Genomic DNA, 24,892 nt, shown 5'->3' on the forward strand with positions numbered 1-24,892 from the left:
GAATTTTTTCTGTCTCTCACCATAACACACACAGTAATGTGACCATGTTTTGAAGCAGTTCAGAAAGTTCGGAAATAATTACCAATGCAGAAGTCACAATTCCTGCCTGAGCCTTGCCTAGTGCTTTCTTCAAGTCTCAATCTCTCCTCCTTCCCTCCCCCCCAAAATGCCATGCAAAATCTTTATGCAGAATTACTCGATTCAAATACACAGATTTGGAAATAAAACATGTACAAGACCTATGTTCCTGTCCTCATTCCAAAAGAACACGTGGAAGAGTTAAAAAGATACCACATTAAAGATGAAGACTGATTTAGAAAGAGATGCAAAATGATGCTTAAATAAATTAAAATAAAAAAGCAAAACAAGCCAAACAAAAAGAGGATGAAATAAGGGAAAGAGGTCTTTACAGTGAAACTACTAACAGCTTTAAAAATTAATAGGGAAAACTCAGAAAAATTAGTTCATTAAAATAGATTTTTATAGACAGGAAGAAATTTGATCTAGAGATGTAAGAGAAAGTACATATGCAAATAAAAATAGATAACATCTCAATAGAAGTTTTCAAGAGATTTCAATTCTATTTCTGCACTACTGTGATAAAACACATTGGACAACACAGCAACGAAATGACATTTGACAAAACTGCTTATTTCAGAGGATTTTTTTGTTGAGAGGGTTCCTCTTTCAGCTGTTTAGAGCAGCCAGAACTCCACCAGTCTAAAGAGAATAGTTGAATCGTATCAGCTAATAGCTCTCACAGTCATTAATGCTCTTTGATTTCATCCTTGGTTATTTTCGCTACACTAGTGAATAACTTGACCAAGAGCAGCCCATGTCAGGGAAGTTAGGGCAACTCATATTACACATTTAACTTGCAGCAGGATGAATTTAAAATTCAGCTGGCACATTCACATGAAGTTTTTAATTTGCCTGACAATGAATGTTGTTTCCACACAGTTTCAGCAGAGTCCAAAGGCAGTGCCAGCAGTGGAAGCCACAGAGATCTACCAGCTCACCGCAATCTAGGCTCCTGTGACTCCCATCTCAGTACATCTTCCCCTGCCTAATCTCCCAAACAGATGTTATTAAAAGTGCCAGCACTCCATCATCTCCCTAACGTTTCGTGTTCCATTAGTAACAGACTTGTTAGCATTCATTAGATACAGAACAGACAAGACTCCTGGTAAAACCCACATGCGTCTGACTCATCCTTTTTATTTTTCCCAGCTATGAGCAAAAGAGCATTCAAAGTCTTCCACCAGTTGAAAAAAATAAAAATAAATGTATTTTCTGATGAAGCTGTTACAATAGTAGGAACATTATGCTAAAATGATTCCAAAATTCACCAAGAAATTCTGTGAAGATCCACAACTTGATATTTGTAGGCTAACCTGCTTTTCTTGGGCTAAAAAAGCTCAGTGAAAAAGAGAAAGATTTTACACCCTCAAAAATTCTCCAGGAGTTTGGAAAGGTACTTTGTAATGCTTTGGAAGCTCACAATCCATCTACCTTCCAAACTATTATGTGCTAAACAAGGCAACAGAAACAGAAAATTTAAAGCACTGGAGGTGTTAATGCCAACTAATGCACCATCTGGCACTGATGTATGTGCAGAAAATGACCAGGGCTTTGGTGATTTATAGTTTTTATTCTACCACAGTGTAGTTCATATTTTTGGATTAATACCTTCCACAGGTATGATAAAAACTTAAAAAAAAACACTGAAAATGAGAGTGTTCAGTGGTCTGGAAGGGAGAGGTACAGACATATCAACATCATAAAAAAAGCACATGGAAAGTTCTAACTCTACATTAAATGTCTATGCTTTAAAGGTTGAGATAGAATTTAAGATAAACAGACTTGACCCATTTGAAGCAAGCATGAGTAAAAACAGACAACAACTCTGTAGCAACACTACTGTCAGATTTAAGTTTTCTTATGCAAACAGAACTTGAATATTTGATGCACATCGATAATTAAAGCCACACAGCTTTTTTCTGAAACTACCACATCACAGAACTCCCCACAGTTGTTAGGCTCAGAACTTTTCACACCTCAGAGAAATATGTGGTGTCTCATGCCTCGCTTTCCATTCGTAATGGCTTGGCAGTACAGGGTACCTCTCCCAGCCTGAAAAGTGGTGCCAAGTGTAAGCCTACTCCCGTGGATATACACACACACTTGGGCCCTGTGAAAAACTAACCCGTCGATAGAGCAACATTCCCAGCTTCTACTCTAAGCTTCCAAGTCTCTACTCTTACATAGCCATATGTTAAGACAGATAACATTTCCTGCCTTTTCCAAATCACTGGAAAACACCCCCAGTTTCGTATTCTAGCTTGACTAAGCTGGAAGAAATCCATGGTTGCACAGTCTAGGCAAGTAAGCTTTTCTGAACCTCCATCAAATGCTGCAGGTGGACCTTCTCCATTCTTGCAAAGGATAAAAAAGGTTACTGAGCATCACCTCAGTATCCAGCACTGTCCTATACAGACATCGCATTTCTGTGTCCATTTCAATTATGTTAGTCCTCCAAATCATACAGGAGCTTAACACCTTCACATATCAAACCCATCATGGCTGGCCACAGAAATCTTCCATTTAGCCAGGTCAGAGAGGCTCTAAGAGAGAAAAAATGGAAGAGCCGAGACAGAATCTAGAGCTTCTGAAGAAATTAGACAAACCCTCTAATATTAATCCTTTTCAGGTTCTGTCCTGCCATTAAGGCTGACAAGTGGCAAAGAAAGGACTGGTATAGCTCCTGTTGTAAACCTTCATACAGAACCACTGCCGCAAGTATGGGACACGTGGAGCACTGACAACCTCTGCTGTTACAAGTATTTACAAATTAAACACACCCTATTGATAAGAAGTGGGATTCACTTTGTATGTACTGGAACTTGCACTGGTATTATTTTGTACCCAGGCAGAGATTCAGTAGATGTCATGCTTTTTTAACTTCAGCAGGACTTCTGACTTCATCTTGCATAAGACTCCCAAAAGGTGAAAAAAGGATAGCACGATAGGCAGAAACTACTTGGAAAACTGTACTCTGCTTACCCAAGGATCGTGTTCAGATCGGAAGGCTGAGGGAGAATCCACAGAGGTCTCGCTTACTCAGCATTAAATATTGAGCAATTAACTTTGCTAACAGAAACAAAGTATTCTTTCCTGAATTTACAGATGGCATTAACTTGGAGGACTATATATGTATTAGAAAACAGGGTTACAATCCCAAGCAATCTTGACTAACTTGAGAAGTGGTCTGGACAAAAATATAGCCCTGCAATCCATTAAGAACAGATGCAAGGCTATACGCTTTAGAGCAGAACCATCTGTCTAAATATAATATGGCTGTTGTTGAGGCTGTTATATATAAACTGTTGAGGCTTTCATCAGATGAAAAAAGGATGAGCAGATCAAGCGTATCACATGACAACAAATATTCACGTTTATAAAAAACAAAGGAAAATATCGTGCAGGATTTATAAATAGCGCTGCCATGTGTGCAACAGGATGGAGCACCCTTTCACTCAGCTCAGATGGAATACCACGTCCAGTTTTGACCACTGTATTTGAAGAAAGACTAATTTCTTTTTGATGATGAAAGATGAATCAACAGGAGAGAACAGCGAGATTAATCAGAGGTTTGAAAAACTTGATTTAGAAGAAGAGACAGGGAAACAGAATAGGTTTATTCTAAGAACAAAACAACAATGGCCCTGCATCATACTGAAAGGAGTTGCAAAGAAGAGAACATTGTTCTCCGTGACCATTGATAAAGGCATGAGAAAGAGCAGGCTTATACTCAACTACGAAAAGTTCAGACTGGACAAGAAAGGGTAAGAGACAATGGGAAAACAACAACAACAACAACAACAAAACACAACAACAACAGACCTTTTTGACTGGCAGGTATAGCTAAGTTCTAGGTTGAGCAACTTGAGCAGTGTCAGAATCTCCATCACTGACAGTTGTAAAGAAGAGGTACAACAAACATACGGCAGGAATAGCTTAGCTGCGGGATTCTGCTCTGAGGCAAGAAATCAGACTGAACAATCTCTTGAGATGAATTCGGGACCAATTTTCTATCATTTTGTGATCTCTTTTGGAAGTGAGGATTTGTAGGTTTTTACTCCAGAAGTAGTAGTTGTTTTTCTCATTTCAACAAAAGATCATTAAGGACTGCTGACAATAGAGGTTATGATGATAACATAATAGCTTTTATATTGTGAAGTTTCTTTCTTTACAGAAAAAGATCTGTCATGGAAAAATAAATGCTGTTTAACTTGCTAAGTTTTTACATGCGTTACAGAACAATCTCTAAGAGATCAAGATCCGATGTACTTCCATTAGCAGCAGATGTTTCCAGCTCTTAGAAACAGCTGTTTGGTCCTCGTGCACAGCTACTACTAAGGAAACATCACTGCTTTATTTCTCTTCCCAGCTTCATCCCAGAACTTTCAAACTTTCCAAATCATATTTTTTGAAAATTTTGTTTTGTTTGAACAATATGCTTTACTTGATTCTTACAGGAAATGCATCTTATCAGTAATACAATGGCTTAGTTTGCCTGATTTTTGACTTTTAGCAAAAAGGCAGAGAAATTAAGTCTCTGAATCATCTAGGTTGGAAGAGACCTCCAAGACTGGAAGAGATCTCCAAGATCACCTCATCCAACCTCTGACCTAACACTAACAAGTCCTCCACTAAACCATAAGTCAAAACCATATAAGCTCTGCTGAACTGTTTCTATGTTCCTGCTATGACAGACATCACCAGACATTCCTAACTAATTCAGGTTGACTATACACAAAAGGATGACTGTCTCTCAGGCTTCATTTCCAAATCATTTAGAGATTAAACTTGAATTTGCAGGGACAGGGGAAGTGTTACTACTTGTTTTGGTAACAGATGTTTCAGGGTGTCCTTGGGCAGAAATATATAACAGAGAGGTGCCCACTGACCAAAACCCATACACAGAGTTGACCAGAATTGATAGAGGCCAGCTCGGTGCTGGATGCGCTTTCGCAGCCCTCGTATGGCGCTCTGCCCTGACACTCAGCAGGATTTGCTCACTGGGGCACAGCACTCCCCTAATGAAGCCATCCAGCTTTTATACCAGAGCTGGCCTTGAGCCAGCCTGCTTCCCATTTGGCAGAAGAGTTTGTCTCTTTCAGTGCTCTTTTCCACTTGTCCATCAAAAGATAATTTACGGCTTCTGTCTTAAATAATAATGGTGCTGTCTCTTCATCCATCACACCAGGTGTAAGTTACTGCATGATTTTAGAAGGTACTATTAAATAGTATCTTACCCATGGAAAAATTGAAGCTGGCTTGCACCCATCTGTGGAGTTATGTCCATTAGCTTCAATGCAACAGAGACTGGCCAACATGCTACTAGGCAAAACTGGCATGTAAACGTCCACGTGAAGCCAAATTACAGCAGTAAGCAGGGCTGCTTCTAACTTGGAAAAGGGAGGCTCCTAGCTTGGGATCTTTTATTGCTTCAGGACATGATTTAGTACTGACAAGATTATTCACAGAAGCAACATGATCTTACAGGTCAACAAAGTGCTTTCCAAAAACCAAGCAAGCCCTGATAGACAATGCTCTGCACTGCTCTGCAAAATTCTGCATTTATTCTCATCTTGCCTAACTTCACACTACAGCACAATTATCTATATCTAGTGGCTACAGAGGGGTACATTCACCTGAACAAAAGCTACAGGAAACCGCACCATCATATGCTTACACTTCTCTGTCAACACCTACAATAATAATAAAAAAAAAGATCAGTTCAACCACTCTGAAGAAATCCCTGTTGTATCTTACCCACCTGTGACAAGATTCAGGCTTGTTCTCAGTTGATCAGTCTCACCAATGTTTTGATAACGTTCAAAATGGATGCCTGTACTTGCAGATTTCTTGAGCTCTCAAGGCTTGTCCTTGCTCATGTCAACTACAGAAAACTGTGTTACAGTACCACCGAGCTCCAAGAGGGCTCATCCACCATTGGCAAACCCTTCTGTAGTACACACAGACCCCGCTAAACCACTGATAAAGCACCTTGCTTTACAAACCTGAAGAGATTAAATACTTCTTTGAACACTAAAAGCAGCCTGAAGGCTTATATTTACGTAGCATATAATTGCCAGTGTTGTGCAATTTGACCAGAGAGACTTTACTAGGCTCCCAGCACAGCAACTATTACATAGTAATCTTGCAAAAGAATTCTCCTTCTACTTTCATTCCACCTTAAAAGCTACCTTTGCTTCTACCCCTACAAAAGTTTGTCACTTCATGTAATATTGCATTGAGGCTGATAGGAGAGGTTAAAAAGTCTTCACCTTAGAGGACAGGAAAAGAAGGAAGGGGATGAAAAATATTAGGAACAGCATTTCAAAAAATAAGTTCAGCTAAGGCATCAGAGAGAACCTGTTGATTCTGACTTCTAATAGGAAGCCTGAAAACGCATCTTAAACAGCATTTGTTAGGAATGGCATTGGTATAGGGCACCTGCCAGATGGACTATAAAGGCCCCTCTAGACCTGTATTTTTTGTGATCTTGCAGTGGAGAGGAGCAAAGACCAGATTAAGCAATCGCTAGAAGAGCTGCAAGAGCACCCAAGAAGCCTCTGATCTATCTTCCAGTTTATCTTGTTCTTCTCTTTGAGTAAGGAATGTTAATTAAAATATCTTCAAGAATTTGGACAGCAATTATAAACTCTTACAATAGGCAGCCTGAGGCAGTCCACCTAACAAAAACATCTCATATTTCATATTTTGCGTTGCATTTTTCATGGATTCAAGTACTTTTCATGCTATGTTCCCACTTCAGCATGTACCATATTTGCTCTCACAATCACTAGCTGAAAGTATTTGATTACCAGTCATATGCCTAGCAGTTTCACAATAGGGAAGCAGAACAGCCTCTTTATCCACTCTGACAGGAAAATTTGGGGGCTACACAGGAGCAAATACCATACATCACTTCAAGCATGCTAAAACGCTCACAGAAATTGCTTGTGCCACACAACACACACAAAAGGGCCCCTCCATTCTCTGCAAGTCCCCATCAGCAGGCCTGCCAGTGGGAAGAAGCCTCCCCTGAGGTGAATCACGAGAAGATCGCTTACAGGGACTGGGTTCCTGGCATTAATGATGCCTGGAAACTTCCCCAGGCTGCTGAAAAAAGCTTTGGTCTATATACAGATGTTCATTTCTCTTCTTGGAATGATAAGATGGTATTCGTCTGCTGGAATCGGACTGCCCCGTTCCCAGGTCTGCAGATAGTGGAAGACACTTCCACTAAACAAAATGCTGCTGAAAGGAAGCTGTTGCTACAAAGCTGAAGAAGTCTTCAGAATCCAAAAAAATAGTGCTCAAGAGAAGTATTATTTCCCTTTTCCCAGAAATAGTCCAATCTGCAAAAAAATATCCCTTATTTTTACTGGATATTACTGTTCCTAAACATGGAATAGGCTTTAAAAGCCTCTATTGTCAAGGAGAAGAAAATTCTTTGGGAAAAAAGCATTTTCATCCTGTCTGAACGGGAAAATTTGTAGCAGAAACTTGACAAAGAACAACTTTCCCTTCCCCTGCCCTGCTCCTTTCTCCTGGAGGAAAAAAAATAAAAATACAAAAAAAAAAATCCAGCCAGGAAAAAAAAATAATAATAAAAAGAACACAAACAAACTAGCTACTGCAGGTAATAATAAGAATCCACTCTTTCTCCACCCTCCCCCTGAAAACATAAAACATCTTCCTGTTTGCTCTCCCCGTACAGGCAGAGGCACTGATGCAATCTCTCGTCACTGAAGAAGGAAATGTCTCTATCTCAGTCTGCATCTTTATCCCCCTCAGCAGCTTGACTAAGCAGATTAAAAGAAAAGACAAGCACACACTGAAGCAACATTAAAGGCATAACAAAACACAACTGCCAGCTCAGTGAGAAAGGAAAATAATCGGCTGCAACTGCTCAGAAATTAAAATAGGCTGGAAAAAAGCGAGCACACCAGATACCCTGTAGGTAGGTGACTCCCTCGCTTAGCCACACACTTCCAGCCCCCTGTGAAGGTGAGCGCTGCAGCTGAGCAAAGGTTTCACCACCACCCTAAGGCTGTCATCTCCCTGGGTTCTGTGGGAAGAGCAAGAGCTGACGGCTTCTCCACGGCACCCTGTCATCCCTGCTTTCACTCCTTCCCCCTTGCCTTCCCCACCCAAAAAAGAACAGCCGCTGGCTTCTTCCATCACACCTACTGACAAGGTGAGTCTGAAGCTTGGCAACTGCCAGCCCCCGACAAAGCACAATAAATCAAAGCAGGAGCCCCCTGTTTGGATCTGGGGATAAAAGGAAACCATCCAGCCAATGAAAATATTCTACAGACAAAAGCAAGCAAGAAAGGAAAAGAACAATGGCCTGAGATCATACTGAGAAAGTGCATTTTTAAATGAAAACCATAACAGGAAAATAAGAGCAAAATAAACTATTTGACAGACATTCCTTTAAGCTTCCAGAGAATTATCACAGAAACTGCCACAAATTGTTCCATATGATTAGCGCGTCAATTTTAATTTATTTCCTGTTTTTCCTGGGTAAAAAATTAAAACTGTACTGGTGTAAGTTACTAGTCTCATCTGTTACTACACGGGCCTAGACAAGCAGTTAAAAAAAAAAGAAAAAGCACAACGTTTCTTCATACTTCTCTTGCCAACCACATTGATTAGCTGGGAGATGTTCGAGTCCTCCTGCAAAATAAGTAATATTTCACAAAAAGATAAAAAAACAAAAGTATTATAAAAATATTCCTGGTTATTCGAGACAATAGAAGAGTAAGTATATGCAGGCTTACAAAAGAAAAAAAAGATGATGTTATGGAAAAACACAAAAGTGAAGAGTGCTGCATGATGGTGAGGAGTTCTCGTAAAAGAAAAACACAACAACACTCCAAAATTTATGTTCTCTGGCTTGATTCCTTCAGAGCAGATGTGGGGACTGAGCACCAACAAGGAAGCGGATGAGTAGCAATAGCTCCTGTTAGAAATGCACTTAGCACACAATGAAAAATGGTGAAAAAGAAATGATCAACCAGTAGAGTATATTGTAAATTCACTTATCACGTAAATACTACCCAAGATTTATCACATATAACTATTAAATCTATTTCCTCGCATTTCTTCAAACAAGGCAGTCTAGGGAAATTACAACAGCTCCCTGTAGTCTACAAACCACTTCTGCCAAGACCTCATGTAGAGAAGGCCACAGCAACCACTTCAAAAATGATCACCAGCTTGTGCATCAGCTTTAGCAGACCCAGTTCTTAGGAGGTGCTGAATGACCACCCACAGGTGTACTCAAGTCAACCATATCTCAAAACATCTCATTAATTGTATGTCACAGGCCACAGTTGAAAATATTGAGACCGCCTTTGAATATTGGCTAAAAACTTAATTAACTTGTAAGAACATACATCAAACTATAGTGAGGACTTCAGCTTCATAAGGTTTTTGTTTTATTTTTTTTTATTATTTTTTAAGATTTGTAATTCAGAAGAGGTACTTTGAAAGTACAAAGAAGTCAGATTTTAGTCATAAACTAGACCGAGGGAAGTTCACATCCCTGCAACCTTAAGTAACACTCTAAATGATACTTGTAAAAAGGAAAATCAGAAAGGGTATATTGCTTAGGGTATCAACTGCACAAGCTGCTACATCCAGCCCCCAACAGCACAACTACTCAGTGATATGGTCATCTTTCTCCTTTCTGCAACAAGTCCAGCGTTGCCTAAAAATATTTTATAGCCGGGTTTGCAGTAAAGTGCTTACAGGAGAATTTGTAACAGCCATTTCTGTTCGATCTGCCATAGGAATCCACTCCCAGTCTGCCTGATGCAGAACACATCTTTTACGTGGCATGAGAAGATTCTGGGACACGTGAGAATTTCACCCATGTGGCAAGGTGGCCTAACACAGAAACTCTGTCAATATCTTGATTTGCAGTACCTGAATATTCATATTTTTGCTTTGAACTCTCCAAGCTTGAAGCTGAAAAGCCTGCTGGAAGTTACCGAGCTCACATTATTAATTTTACAGGGACCCACCATATTAACTTTATATTTTTATAACAATACAATGGCAATGCAAACTACCCTCATGCACAGTAAACAATCAAAATGTTTTACAGAGGAATAGGGGCTGGGAAGCACAGAGAACATCTGCTGACCTGGTGCAGCCAGCCCTACCAATTGAATAAACCCCATGGTATTTCATGACTTCCTCAAATTCTTAACTCTTAGGCAACTGTGAAAATCTCAGCTTGCTTTTGAAGTGCCAGAAACCAGTTCTGCTAAGAACTGAAGCAGTCCTGCTTTTTCACCCTATTCAGCTGCTCATTCCTGCCTCTGTGCCACCCTCCCTTTGTGCAGGTGCAAGCACTGAAGTAAATCACATTCAGGAACAAAATCCATTTTTGCTGTTAGCTGTGCTGAATCTACCTGCACGCATGCCCTAATCCAGTTTAGTCATGGCTGCACAGACATCAGCACCAGCACAAAGGGAGGGAGAGTAGAGGCTATAAACCAAATCTGCTGCTTTCAGCAGCTTTACCAGCTTAAAAATGATTCATGAAATGGGCTACATTTCCAGGTAGAGAAAAGTTTGAGAACTCTTCCCCGTTTCACCCTAAAGGCAAACACCATTTGAGAAACAATTAGCTCTCTCCCTCCCCAATTTTACTGGGGCACGAGTCCAGAACAAGGCTTAACTTACTGGGACCCACACTGGTTCCATGTGCTTCGGTAGTACTAGCAGTAGCGAAGAGCCTGATCCTGTGCCCGAAGCAGGCTACAGGAGACTTGCTCTCAGCTCCCCTGGGAATTCAATTCTAACAGAAGAGAACCGAACTGAGAAATGCCCAGGATACAGAAGTGTATCAAAACCCCATCCTCATACTCAGCACGCACCACATCACAAATACACATTTATATTGCATCAACTCTGGTCAGGCATTTCAAGACTTCTGCGTACATATGAAACGCTACAGACTTTCTGCCAACAGCAGACGTACATACAAATGCATTTTAAAGTTTTGATATATTTTTTTTTTGGTAATGATTTTCAAAATCATACTGATGTTTGCTGCTCTTCATCCCAGGTAGCAGTTAACCTACGGACGCTGGCTGTAAGAATGACACTGTCCTCAAACCAACAGACCCATTCCGCTAGCTCAGCAGACGAGACCTATGCTTCTGGATCCTGATGCAGAACAGACATGTGAAGCATCAGCGCCCTCTCACCAATACGGAAATAATGTGTGAAAACTCTTATTTACTGTATCATATAGACAACAAGGAGAAAGCTGCATAGCGAGGCATTTTCACTTACGTGGTTTATATAGAGACTCTTGCGTTTTTCTCTCACTGCAAAAAACACAAAATATGATAGAAATATTACATGACTATTTTTCCTGATTAAGCTTCTTATATACCATTCATAATAAAAAGAACAGGAGGCTATCTATGTGTAACATTGTCATGGCTTTTGCACTAACCAAGTACACATACATCAAACAGAGAAAAACATGGATCTGTATGTTTAAAGGCATTTATGCTCACTAGTGTGGTGAGGGATTAAAATTCTCATCCTTTTGGGTACTTCACTAGGCATTGGTCTGCGTGGGAAAGTTAATATGCAGTAAGCTACAGTCCAGGTTAGCAACAGATCCTTCACCACCCTTCACCAGAGATCTGCGTGGGCATCACCGGAGCCTTTGTGCAAGGCACCTTGCTGCAAAGTGACCTACACTACCTTGCAGGTATGAAAGCACCTAAAGAGCTACAACATGAAGTTAGCAAATTCTCATTGTAGCTTACTGTGCACTAACTCCCACTGAAGAGCCTTGAAACCATGTGCATTACACCACTGGCTTCTATAATGGTGAGGTGCAAGCCTGAAACTATTACTCATGTCGATATAACAATGTAAGCGTATTGCACTGGTAGGTAAGATCTAGTCACCACAAGCAAGGGTTACAAGTCAAAGCCACAGTTATTAGCCAAAATATTCACAAAGTAAACAGCAGCAACAAGGGAGACAGATGTACAGAGTCTTAATTGTCAGGCAAATACTTATCACAGCTGATTAAATATACTCTATTTAATTTTTTTAAGCACTTTCCCAATTAACTCACCCCATAGAGAGCCCATAAAGCTCTGTTCCAGTGAAAATACCACAGCATTTAGGATACAAGTCTGGAGGCAACTAATACATAAATCAAACTTCAGGATTAAAGTAACAATGGTTTCATGCTGTAGATGATTAAATGCACTTGGGTGCACTATGAGTTGAAAGCTACGCAACCCAATGCACTTAGCAAAATAAGAGCGTTCGCAATGTCGCAATGACAGGCTAGCCTGTCCATTCCCTGTTGGATGAGAAGCCATTATTCGTGATTTTTTAGAAGCAAGCAATCTCACATAAACAAGGTTGTATGTGTGGGTACTGTGAAATAATTGTGTTTAATGCAGACATAAAATGAAAAGAAAATCAGAAAAAACTTTAAAATATCCTTACATAATTTTCCTCCCAGGGAGCAGAAAGGAGAATCACACATGACAAGATGTTAGCCATGTCACTTAGTACATGCTCAGATCCACAATTACGGACATTGTATAAGAAACAGAATTAAACAGGAGGAGCACGAAAATTCAGATTGTCTAGCAAATAGTTAAAACTGCTTGAAATCCTGCTAAAACACTGCACTTAAGTTCCATACACTGCATTTATAACCAGCAAGGGACGTAAGTAACCTCCAGGGAAACAACAAAATGATGATAGGTACTCAATTCTAGAATAGAGCAAGTATTTGTCTAGTATTGCATATTGCAATGTACAGGCAGTAAACATCTCTGATAAACTGCACGTAGACCTAACAGAGTACATTGGTGAAAATTAACAGCTATTAAATCCTTAACTGTGTTCAAAATTTCACAGTTAACATACAACAATCACAATTTTACCATACATAGAATTATTATGGGCAAAATTCTATAAACACAGCCTGCATATAAACTCCAAATCCCAACTTTTAATCACCTTTTCCCCCCTACCTTAGTCTTTATCTTCTGTATTTTTCCTTGTACCCATTATATTATTCAATTCCCTATAAAAGTGCAATTATCTATTTACCAAAGCAAGAACATGACTTACAGCTCATTGCCATTGCTATTTCCTATCTCCAGAAGGATGTATCGCTGTACTTATACAGACTCCTCACTTCTCCCTGTTCAAACACTGCTTGTGCTGCACATTCTTCCAAGCACCACCTTGACCTTCTTTCCCTTTTCCTTCCCATATAACAGAAATTCAGTTAGCCTTGATTGATCAGTGAGGGACTACAAGAAGGCAGCTGTGCTTTCATGCTTCTGGACCGTTCTGCCATGGCGTAGGGCTCAACTCTTTTCAGAACATACGCAGATGGGAAATAAGGCAGAGCAGAAACCCATTTTGTCACAACTGCTCTCTTTTGTGATCACAACCCTCCCTTTAAAAAAAGGACGGACAACTATCGCAAAAAGGCAGGAAGACACTTCTGCCAGGCTTGCACTAGAGCTGTTGTTGTAAAAAGGCAATTCTCTGTTACTTGGCTTTGGTGCATTTAAAGACGCTTTCTACTGCTCACGTGGTCTGCAGCAGACCACAGACTGTAGCCTTATAATTAACCATCATTTAGCAGCATAAACTCCTAACTACCACTCCAGGCTTTCGACTTTTAGTGATGGGTTTTGGATGAAATGATGCTGAACAAATTTAGAGTCACAGTTTAAACGATTTCATGAAAAAACTTGTAATTTCTTTCTATTTTAAAACTTGAAAGTCGGAATGAAATTCTTCAAGTGGAGACTGAGGTACTGCCAAATTTCCTTATTTTTCTTCATTTCTCATTTCTGCAGGCACTTTCATTTGTTATTATTGAACTTTTGTTATTGTAGGAAAATATATCTTGAAATACAAGTGAGTGAGAAAATACACACACACACATATGTATGTGTGAGGATGCATGTATGCATTTTTCATTGAGATGTAGCTGAAGTCTCATTGGTGCAATTTCTATAGACAACCCCAATGCTACCCACACCAGCACAGAAGACAAAATCCTCGAGGATAACATCAATGAAGATGTCTCACATTTTGTTTGCAGATCATTTTATTTTGTCTTGTCTGAGAAACAGGAGACTCATCCTGCTTAATAATAAAAATAAAATGCAGCCTAGTTCACTCCTACCCACTGTATAAATATAATTTCAAAATGTTATTTGTCTAAAGCCAATTGTTACACTGCTACTGCAAAATTTAGCTGATAAATTCAATGTGTAAGGCCTAATATAAGTTAGGAAAACAGGACAGCCGTAACCCATAACCCACTTATAGGAAAGACCATTACGAGCACCCTGAAAGAGCAAACATTGTCCTCTTGCTATTACAAGGAAAGGAAGTGATATTATTGGAATGCTAAGGTTTGGAAGCCCTGGCTTAACCACAACTGCGCACTGAACAGTGCACAGCTTTCCAGTTACCTAGCTCATCTTGTTTACAGGCCAAATTCACCAAACAAACATGAACTTGCATAAAGTACTCACAGAAGTTAAAGAAATAAAAGGTGATTCTCTACTATCTCCCTAAACAGGGAGAATCACTCGTGTAAGATTTAGCACCTAAAAAACTACAAAGAGCTGGAAACATTTTAAAAGCTATTTTAGTTAGATATCAAATTAATATTTATTGTGTCTTTGACTCCTCTTCAGAGTCACTGAACTCTCAGGTAATGAAGGGTGCAGGCACAGTACTGACTGTGAGGGACAGGACAGGTCCAGACGATTAGCATGGCATCTAAGTCGCGCAGGAACAGCAGGAAATTCAGACCATGTAACATCCAGAGATGCCACGTTCTGTTTCACTGTATTTGGGGCAGTAAACTTGTTGCTCTTCACTCACATGTTGCTCACAAGCAGCTCAAACTGCAGCTCCTGTGCCAGGGCAGTACCGCAAGCTTACCAGTGAGGCTGTAAGCACACAAGGTTACTAGAAAGCCAAATGTGGGTTACCAAAAAGCCAAATGTGGAGCTGCCTGAAGGTAACGTTACCACATTGCTCCTGCCAGTAGTTATGGACTGGCCCTTTCCTGCTATACAAATATGTAATGGACACTCAAGATCCACAGCCAGATCTTGGATGAAACCCAGAGTCCTGATGTCTGTCAGCTCTCTAATACACGTATATTTTAAACATCTGCAGTTCTTGTCTATAAATATATTTTCATTTACTGTTAACAGTCAGGACATCCCAACACTATGTATGTAATGGAGAGAAGTAGTCACATGTCCAGGTTAGGTGTTTCCAGCATTGCCAGTTCAGCTCTCCCCTTCTACACTAACTACAGACATCTCAGGGATCCCCTAGGCTTTACAGCAGGCTGTCAAAATACAAACCTACACGCTCGGGGGTGTTAGGCAACATCCCTGAACAGAGTATGGTAACTCCTATCAGCTCACTTATTTCCACAACAGGCCCAGAGTACAGCCAAGCAAAATGCCAAAATGCTTATGACAGTGAGTTGTCCCACCTGAATGGCATGATTTTTGGCAATACATCAGTAGATAACGGTTTGCAGAATCTTTTTTGTTTTGTACAAGCCTTTGCATTTTTACCACCTTGATCAAGGTAGTTGAACAGATCTTATACCCTTGTTGAAAAGGTTTCTAAATTTTTTCAATAAATTCAGTGTTCTCACTCAAAACCACGTAAGTTCTTCATATTACTTAAGCTAGAACAAGGTTTCATAGACCAACCCTAGCACGGGTGTAAACTGTCATATTGTCTTACAGCTAACTCCATCTTGCAATAAATTAACCACTATTACTACAAGTAAGAATAATCACCGGGTATGGTCAAAAATTAAGTTGGTGGACCTGGAATTGTTTTTTCATGTTTCTTTTCCAACAAACTGCAGTGAGAAACATGTATCATCCATATGGGATTATACAATCTCAAAACACTGTAAAATAGACAGAGCTCTTGACAACACAGTATACTATGGAAATATATTATCATACTCATTTCACAGACTACCAAAGCAGACCAAGATGGTAAATCACATCCAAAACTACATAATAAGGCACTGACAGAACTAGGGCTGAACTCAGGACAATTTGAAGGGAAAAAGATGTACTCACATAATCAACTCTTCAATCAGGGCCTAAATGTATCCTCTCTTTGTACTAGTCAAGCTCAAAAATTAGCAAGAAATACACAGTATGTGAAAACTACATTTTCATTTTAAAGTGATGTCCTTAACACTGCAATTTACTATGTAAATCAAAAATGACATTTATAGGCAACAGAAAGAAGGACAAAGAATTCATACAGTTAGAATTACAATGTAGAAATTGCTTTGAAAGTCTTGGTAGAAAATAATGTGTTTTGCATCAATTATTCTCATCTACTTCTGAAACAACATGTCATGCATGTCCAACAGGGAATGAAAAAGCCAGAGTAAATGGCTTCTATTCTACTAAGTCTATCAAGAGGCTTGCTTAACAGATGTAATTCCAGAGAGATTATTTTGTCTATGAAAAAAAAATAATAAAAAAATACTCCAGACAAATACATGATTACATCAAATCCATAATGAGAGAAAAAGACAGAACATTTGGGTGGAAAGAGGGTTGTTTTGTTATTAAAATTTAGTACTGAACTCATTTACAGTATCAGCTCTATCAGAGGAAACTCTGGACTGTCTTCTAAGCTAATATAAACTGTCATTTTTCAGAAAAATACTTCTAAATCTTATTTCCAAGAACCTTGGCCTGTTGTTCAGTGTTAGAAAAAAAAAAAAAAAAAAAAAAGTTGCACAGATACTTTTTTTAAAAGCCTCATCTTTATCTGTAGTTTTGATAAAATTACGATTTGGATCTTATAATTTCAACATGACAGGACTCAAACCTGTATCTGCTGAGTATGACAAAATAATTAACTAAAGGTTTGGCTTCTTTCAGCTCTAATCTGATGCCTATAAAAGCCTTTTTTGGGGGGAGGGAAATTATATATTAAGTAGCTATCACATGCATTCTAACAAAGACTTCACAGATAACTGCAGTAGTGAATACTGTAATAAATTCAGTAACCTACCATCTGTTTGAGATTTACTGAGAAATATCGTACTGGCCCGTGGATGATCTGATGGGTTGAATTCCATGTTCAAATCTGGAAAGAAACAAATAAAAAATAGCATGTTAAAACATTTATGATTATCCAGCAATATGCACAGATTTTCTTATTCATTTAGCTAGACCAATTTTACATTATTGTAAAACAAAATCAATCTTGAGGTCCACTTTTTTATTTTTTATTTTTAATTTTTTATTATCCTTCACACAAGTAGCTCTTTTTGGTATGCAAATGCTTTGCATTAACACAGCTTTGGGATTAGACTTGGGTTCTAAGGGCTGCTTTCCTTTTGGATGAAAACAGATAAAGCAGGTTGAGAAGCCTATCCACAAGAAGTTGGGAATTATCCATTTTCCATTAGTTTCTTCTTCCATACCCCGAAGCATCTGCTAAGTGCAGGAATACAGCTTGTTATATGTAATTACAGAAGCATGAAGTATTATAAAACAAATATGCAGCCCTCTGTAGATAGATGGGTTTCCACGATTAGATGTGATTGCATTAGTAGGTATTGAAGCTAAATGTAAACGAGTTAAGTCTAGCCCAGACTGTTTTAAATGGTCAAGATTACTAAAGCTTAGCGCTTTTCTGACACTTCACAGATGAACATACTTCTCGCTGTAACTTCTAAAAAAGAAGAAAAAGTCCTCAAAACAGGTTGAAGATCTGAATCTATCACAAAATATATAAACTTCCAGAAATGTTATTTTCCCTATTAAGATTAAAACCCCTTGAACTGACTTGTTCGCAAATTCCACTCTGCTACCAAATCTTCAAAACCCTTGAATGCTTGCATCCACTTGAAAGCATGCTGCTAAAAATTAGCACACAACTTTTTATCTTTTTTCTTGCTCGAGTGTAACTGCTTCAACCTTTGTTCTTTTACATTCTGTTGTACTCTGGATATACATTCTCTTGCATTTTTAAATGTAATTTTTGCAAATTACATGCCATTTATGCAAAACGATGTATGAGCATTTTTAAGTTTATCTTTGGTGACTAACCCAAGTTTTCTACATTTTTGTCTCCCCTCCATCTCTCTGAAAACTCACAAGAACTGAGAATCAAGCCTTTATGCTCTCCTCATTTCCTTTCCACCTCCCCATATTCTGCAGCCCATGTGATCATAGAATCATATCCCAAGTTGGATGGGACCCACAAGGATCATTGAGTCCAACTCCTGGCTCCGCACAGGACAATCCCAAAAATCTGACTATCTCTGAGAGCGTTGTCCAAATGCTCCTTGAACTCCGACAGGCTCGGTGCCGTGACCACTGCCCTGGGGAGCCTGTCCCAGTGCCCGACCACACTCTTGGTGCAGAACCTTTCCCTAGCACCCAGCCTGACCCTCCCCTTTCCCAGCTCCATGCCGTCCCCTCAGGTCCTGTCGCTGTCCCCAGAGAGCAGAGCTCAGCGCCTGCCCCTCCGCTCCCCTCGTGAGGGAGCTGCAGCCTGCTCTGCTCTCCTCTCAGCCTGCTCTGCTCGGGGCTGAACAAACCCAGGGCCCTCAGCCGCTCCTCATACGCCTTCCCCTGCAGACCCTTCACCATCTTGGTAGCCCTGATGAGCAGCCTGACAAGCTGCTGGTACTTGGAGACCACTTCTGGAGTAAATACTGGCCTTCCTACTTACTAGGAAGAACCTAGAAATCCAAACAAACAATTCTTCAGTTAGAAAGGGGACTTATTATTATTATCAAAGCCACAAAGGAGAGTGAAAAAGAGATTTCCAGGGAAAGTCATTTTGATTCTCTGAGAAACCACACTCCACAGCCAAGCTTGGGGAAGATCTGAAGTAGGCCATTCTCCTACTAGAAGTTCTGAATTGGAAAGACCAGGAATTGGAACGAGCATTCTCCTGTTACTCGCTGCAGCTTATCTAGACATGGAGATGAAGAAGAAAAATTACCCAGTGTGACAGATAGCACTGGTGAAGATTGTTTTTCATTTCAGGATAGTTTTTCCATTAAGCTCGATTCAAGATGCAAATCATTAAGTCAAGTGTAATCAGTATTTTAAAACAGCAAAATACATTGCTTCTTATCATCCTATTAATCTTTCATCAAACAGCACAATACATTACCATTAAAATTGCATTTAAAAAAAAAAAAAAAAAAAAAAAAAAAACAATTACAGACAGTTTTTCTATGAAATCTTTTAAAGTACAGCAAGGCAAATTCAGTCAACAATACGGGACTGGTAAAAATACAACCGCACTGAACTGTCAAAACACTGCCCCCAAAGAGGTGAGCATTCCTCTCCTTCATGCCTAGAAAATTGTCTGTTTGGGGAGTAATAACAGCCTGGTACGGGTTTACAGTCTGCTTGCAGGGCTGAAAAGAAAGAAAACCAATTGCCACATCTTGCAGTCAAGTTGCAACTATTTGAGATTCCTGTGCTATAAAAGACTATTATGCAGAAGCAGTGAAACAACGCAGGACTTAAAATGTTTCTAAAAACACATAAACTGTTATTCTGACAGAAGCTGAAGGAAGGCCAACAAGATCCCACCTCAGCAGCTGCAGAGGCCAGAGCAAGGATTTGGAACTAGCTTGGGAGAGGCAGCTCCTTGCTTCCAGGCAGCACCATGGCTCCATCCCACCCCACTGGCCCCAGACCACCCATCCTGAACCCTTCAGAGTATGTCTTCTTCTGTCCCAGACCCTTCTCCAGCCCTCCCAAAACAGCAGCCAAACACATCTGACTGTTTTTCCTTCAAGTGCCCTCACAAAAGTTAGAGGAGAATAACCTGGCTGGGGTCGGTCACCCAGTGCAAGGTGGCCAGAAGACAACAAGCGCTGCTAAGAGAGGCTGTCTCCCTTCTCCCTTTGAGGAACAGCACAGCTCCTGGGTGCTTGAAAAGCTCTGGCTGTGCAGTGTATGCCTGCAGCTCCACCACTCCCTGTTCCTCACAGGAAATGCATGAGGCAAATCCGAGCACCCCAGAGGGCACCAGCAGGACCATACTTCTCCAAGCCATCACTGCTGCCATATGGGGAGATTAAAGCAGATACAGTTTCACAACACACAAGGAAAACTTCAGTTGCTAGTTGGTTGACCTTAGATGTTTTAATTTACTGTACAGCTTAAAAATAAATGTCTCTTTGAATCTGGCAACAAATTCTTACACATCTGCCATTATAAATGGTGCCATAAGAGATCAAATGCTATCGGCATGTGAAGTTACTAACGTGTCACCAAAGAGCATTATCCATCCAAAAAATTTACCTCCATCCTAGAGTCATACTGCTTTAGTCATCTTAGTAATTCTTTCTACCATTTGAAAAGCATTCACGAAAAACAGCCACAATATGAATGCTTTACCCATTTTGTAATGGAATAGCTGACGATAGAGAGAGATTTAAACTCACAAGCAATATTCAACTCTTAGAGAGGCAAGTAAGAGCCAAAATTTCAATCATCAAAATCTGTACAAAAATTTCATCCATTACTAGCAGTCTGCTCTGTGACTCATCATAGCCTTACAAAGGAAGGATTTTAAGTGAATATTTTTCCTAGCAGTTACTCTGCAGTCCAAAATGCTTTTAAGAAAAAAAAAAAAAATCACTGTCTCTCCAAATCCAAAATCCTTCACTATAAATTTTATTTCCAGGAAATACTTGTTCATGATTAATGGACATTCTTCTTAATTACAGATTCTTTGGTTTTAGAGTTTCTGCAAGGATTTCATTTATTTTAAAAATGATGCAGCAAGTAACAATTGACAATGATTTAGAGAGCAACCCAGTATCTTAAAAGAATTTAAGATTACAATAATTATCATCAATAATAAATACAAAGAACAATAAATTATTAGTATTTATTCCTTTAAAATATTTAAGTGTAGATATTAGGTATTGAAGTAGTGAAACACTTATAAAGCCTTTGCCAACAATAATACCTGTTTCCATAAGTTGCTTCAGTAAAGCTAATTAAATCTGGGAAGAAACAATAAGAGTAAAAATGCATTTTTTCCCCTTAATGGCATGTTTTTAATAGTGAAGTCACTTAAGATACAGTAACAAGTTAATTGCATGCTGGAACATACCCAAGAACTACACAATCCAGTACCATGCTTTTGTCCACAGTGGGCACCTCAAGATTTTGGCATATTTTGTTCCAGTTAAAATAAATGCAAGATGGAAAACCCACAAATAAATCAACCCCTCCTGACCACCACTGAAAGTAAAATTATCTAGGTTCTACTTTCTTCCATAACATAAACCCCTATGACAGTATCACTTGCAGTTCAGATCTCATATTTGGGATTCCTAGGAATTTCTGATTTTAGAGCAAAAAAACCCTACGCCTTATCCCTCTGTACTGGAGTTAGTCAAGCCTGTAGCCACCTAACAATAATTGAGACCTTAAAATCACACCAAGAAATGTTACATAGATGGGAAATATTTTCCTAGATCTCTTCGTAGTTCAAAAATCAGTTTGGATTTTTTTTCCCAGTTCCGAAGGACTAAAATATAGCTCCCATACTGGAAACACCTAAACAGTGTGATGCCCCATGAAAGTTTCTTTTTTTTTTTTTTTTTTTGACTTCTCAGGTTTACAAGCCAAAGGTATGTGTCTGTTTATAAATGTACACATACATATGCATAAATCTATAATAAAGACAGATATTTATATAGATACATATATATCTATAAAGATATATATAGAGAGAGATGTATCTCTATTATATATGTCATTGTCTTGGGTTTACATGACAAGGTTTTGGTAGCAGGGGGCCTGCAGGGGTGGCCTCTGTGAGCAGAGCCCAGCAGCTGCCCCATGTCAAATCAAAGCCAGCTCCAGATGGCTCCAAAAGTCACCTGCCACTGGCCAAAGCTGAGCCATGAATGATGCTGTTTGGGCCTCTGGGATAGCAGATTGAAGGAAGGGAGAAAAACAAACAAACAAACAAACACAAACAAAACCAAATAATAATAATAATAAACACCCTTGCTGCATAACTGCAGCTGGGAGAGTGAGGAGCGAGAACCAGCCCCCAAGGTCAGTGCAGGAGGGCAGGAGGTGCTCCAGGCACACACCACAAGTTCCCCTGCGGCCTGTGGAGAGGGCCCTGGTGGAGCAGGCTGTCCCCCTGCACCCATGGTTCCCACATGGAGCAGATCTCCACGCTGCAGCCCATGGAGGAGCCACCGGTGGAGCAGGTGGATGTGGCCTGGAGGAGGCTGTGGCCCTTGGAGAGCCCCCGCAGGAGCAGGCCCCGGGTCGGAGCTGCAGCCCATGGAGAGGAGCCCATGCAGGAGCAGGGGTCTGGGGGGAGCTGCCGCCCGTGGGGGACCCGTGCTGGAGCAGTTTGCTCCTGGGGGATGGACCCCGTGGGACGGAGCCGTGTGGGAGCAATTGTTGAAGAGCTGCTGCCTGTGGGCAGCCCCCGCAGGCTCAGTTCAGAAGGACGGCATCCCGTGGGAGGGACCCCGCGTGGAGCAGGGGCAGAGAGGGACCGTGAGGGAGCGGTGGAGACAAAGCGTCAGGGACTGACCATGGTCCTCCTTCCCCATTCACCTGTGACACTCGGGGAGGAGGTAAGAAAGGGTTTGCTTTTAGTTTCTTACTGCTCTAGTCTGTTAGTACTAAGCAATAAACTACATTAATCTCCCTATGCTGAGTATGTTTTGCCTGTGATCATAATTGGGGGGGTGGAGGGGGTATGATCTCCCTGTCCTTATCTCAACCCTTGAGCCCATTTCATCATATTTTCTCCCCCTTTCCCTTTGAGGGGGGGGGGAGTGAGAGAGTGGTTGTGGTGGAGTTCAGCTGTATAGCAGGGTAAAACCACCACAATCATATATTGAAAATGTCATTTTTAAGATATCACACTTCATTTTGCTTAGCCAGAGCAAAGTCAGTCTCAGATATGCTACAGCTAAGAGATCACATGCTGAGAAACAATTTATACAATTTTGGAGTACTTGGACAAGACCAGAGTTACAAATACATGCAATTAAACTTAAGATTGCATTCTCTACCTCATTCAGTAGCATGCCGAAATAGCAGCTGTCATATGAGGCATTCTGATTTATCACATCAAAATAATTTCACTTTCTCTTCAAGAACAAAAGGTAGATTTTGCCTGTGACTCAGTTCAATACGTAACTGCCCTGAAGTTCAAGACACCCACCAGAAGACCACAATGAGATTCTCCCTGGACTTCGTGAGAAACTTTGTTCCTGAAGCCACAGTAGCTGCATTAAAATATGGCCATAAAAAGAAGCGAGCTGTAAAACAGTTCAGTTTCAGACTTGGACTGAAGCCCAGGCAAGATTTCTGATCTCTACACAAGATCTTAAAAAACATTACTGAGACAAAAAAATACTGAATACAGCTTCAGTTTGCAGATTTTAAAAGGATAAGGAAAAAGTTCAGATGAGTAAAGAACAGAGCTACAAGAATGTCTGAAAGATTGTAGAAAATGCCTTAATATAAGAATCTAACAGAGTTCAAAACGCTTAGCTGATCAAAAAGGAAAGCTAGGAATTGTCTGTAGTTCACACGTCTTCACAGGGGAAGAAGAAAAAGCACTAAAAGTTCTCTCTAATATAGCGCACAACAGAACAAAAGCAGTGGAAAGTGAAAGCAGAAAGATTTTAATTATGAATTTGGAAAAAAAAAAAAAAAGAAGAAGAAGGATAATTAGGCACTGCAGCTCCACACCCAAGGAATGTGAACTCAACATATTTTCAGTGTTTTCCCTTCCTAAAAGATTACTTTAGTCAAATGTCTTCAGGCTCTAGTCTTGCATATGTATTTAGGCTTGATTTAAGAATAGCTGGATGCAAGTTATGGGCTTATGATTCATATGTGGGTCAGATCAGATGATCCCAGGGCCTCTAGCTTAAGTTTTATAAAATCTTCAGAAAAAATAGTATTTAAATTATTAAGCACAAAATCTCAGCAAGTCCCAGTGGCACATGTGTAAACTTTCCAAAAGTGCACCAAACTCTGCCGCAATTCTTACTTGAGAAAGATCTACATTTTAAGATTTGTAGTCAGAATTCATTACATGCACAATAAAAACAGAAAAGGCTAAGATGGCACCATTCGTGGCAATAGTTAAAAAAAAAACTAACATTTTTTCCAACTCACAAATCTATTCAGATAGCAACAAGCACCACAAGATGTTGAAGGATGGGTGCTATAGCAGCTACATTCTGAGCAGCGTGCATCACAGCTTCTGCCATGACACAAACAGGAAAAACCAACACTGTTTCTTCTTTTGTAATAGTGCTTGTGGGCTGCACTACAGGGAGTAAGCCTTAAAATGTGTTTATTCTATCAGAAAAGTTTCCTTCCTTTTAAACAATGAAAGACAGGTAAGTTTGCACTGCTAATGTTTTGATGCTGATTCAAGGATGATCCAAAATACAAACTGAGTAAAACACTTGTTTTATACTTCAGCAGTCCTGAAATAATCTGGTGAAATTACGCTTCTTTCCCTTTACACTTGGAGACTATAGGCTCTCAATGCCACCACAGAAACACCACTAAAATTAAGGAAAAAGATAGTGTCACGTATTGATTTCATGATCTGTCCTACACTTAGAGAAATCAATCCATAGTTCTTGTTCCCAGAAGATATATTTTTTCATTATTTAAATGGACTCCAGGTAAAGAAAAGAGCACACCTGCCAAGGGCATGCCAGAGA

General features: G+C 39.9%; 1 protein-coding gene across 4 annotated transcripts in view; it reads right to left on the reverse strand.

Annotated features, from left to right (window-relative positions):
- The window catches only part of CCNY (cyclin Y), a 122,488-nt gene that overhangs the window by 32,658 nt on the left and 64,938 nt on the right, over window positions 1-24,892 (reverse strand). The window contains exons 2-4 of one of the 4 annotated variants that reach the window (XM_035317528.1): window positions 17,191-17,265; window positions 12,577-12,585; window positions 11,389-11,423 (exon numbers count right to left, since the gene is read on the reverse strand). In XM_035317528.1, coding sequence (XP_035173419.1) covers window positions 11,389-11,423; window positions 12,577-12,585; window positions 17,191-17,265 — 119 coding nt within the window. Of the gene's footprint in view, window positions 1-11,388; window positions 11,424-12,576; window positions 12,589-17,190; window positions 17,266-24,892 lie in introns of all 4 variants that reach the window. The other 3 variants (XM_035317527.1, XM_035317529.1, XM_035317530.1) reach the window with 3 other exon arrangements.

This window comes from Oxyura jamaicensis, chromosome 2 (genome assembly GCF_011077185.1).
Source record: "Oxyura jamaicensis isolate SHBP4307 breed ruddy duck chromosome 2, BPBGC_Ojam_1.0, whole genome shotgun sequence".
Lineage (NCBI taxonomy): Eukaryota > Metazoa > Chordata > Aves > Anseriformes > Anatidae > Oxyura > Oxyura jamaicensis.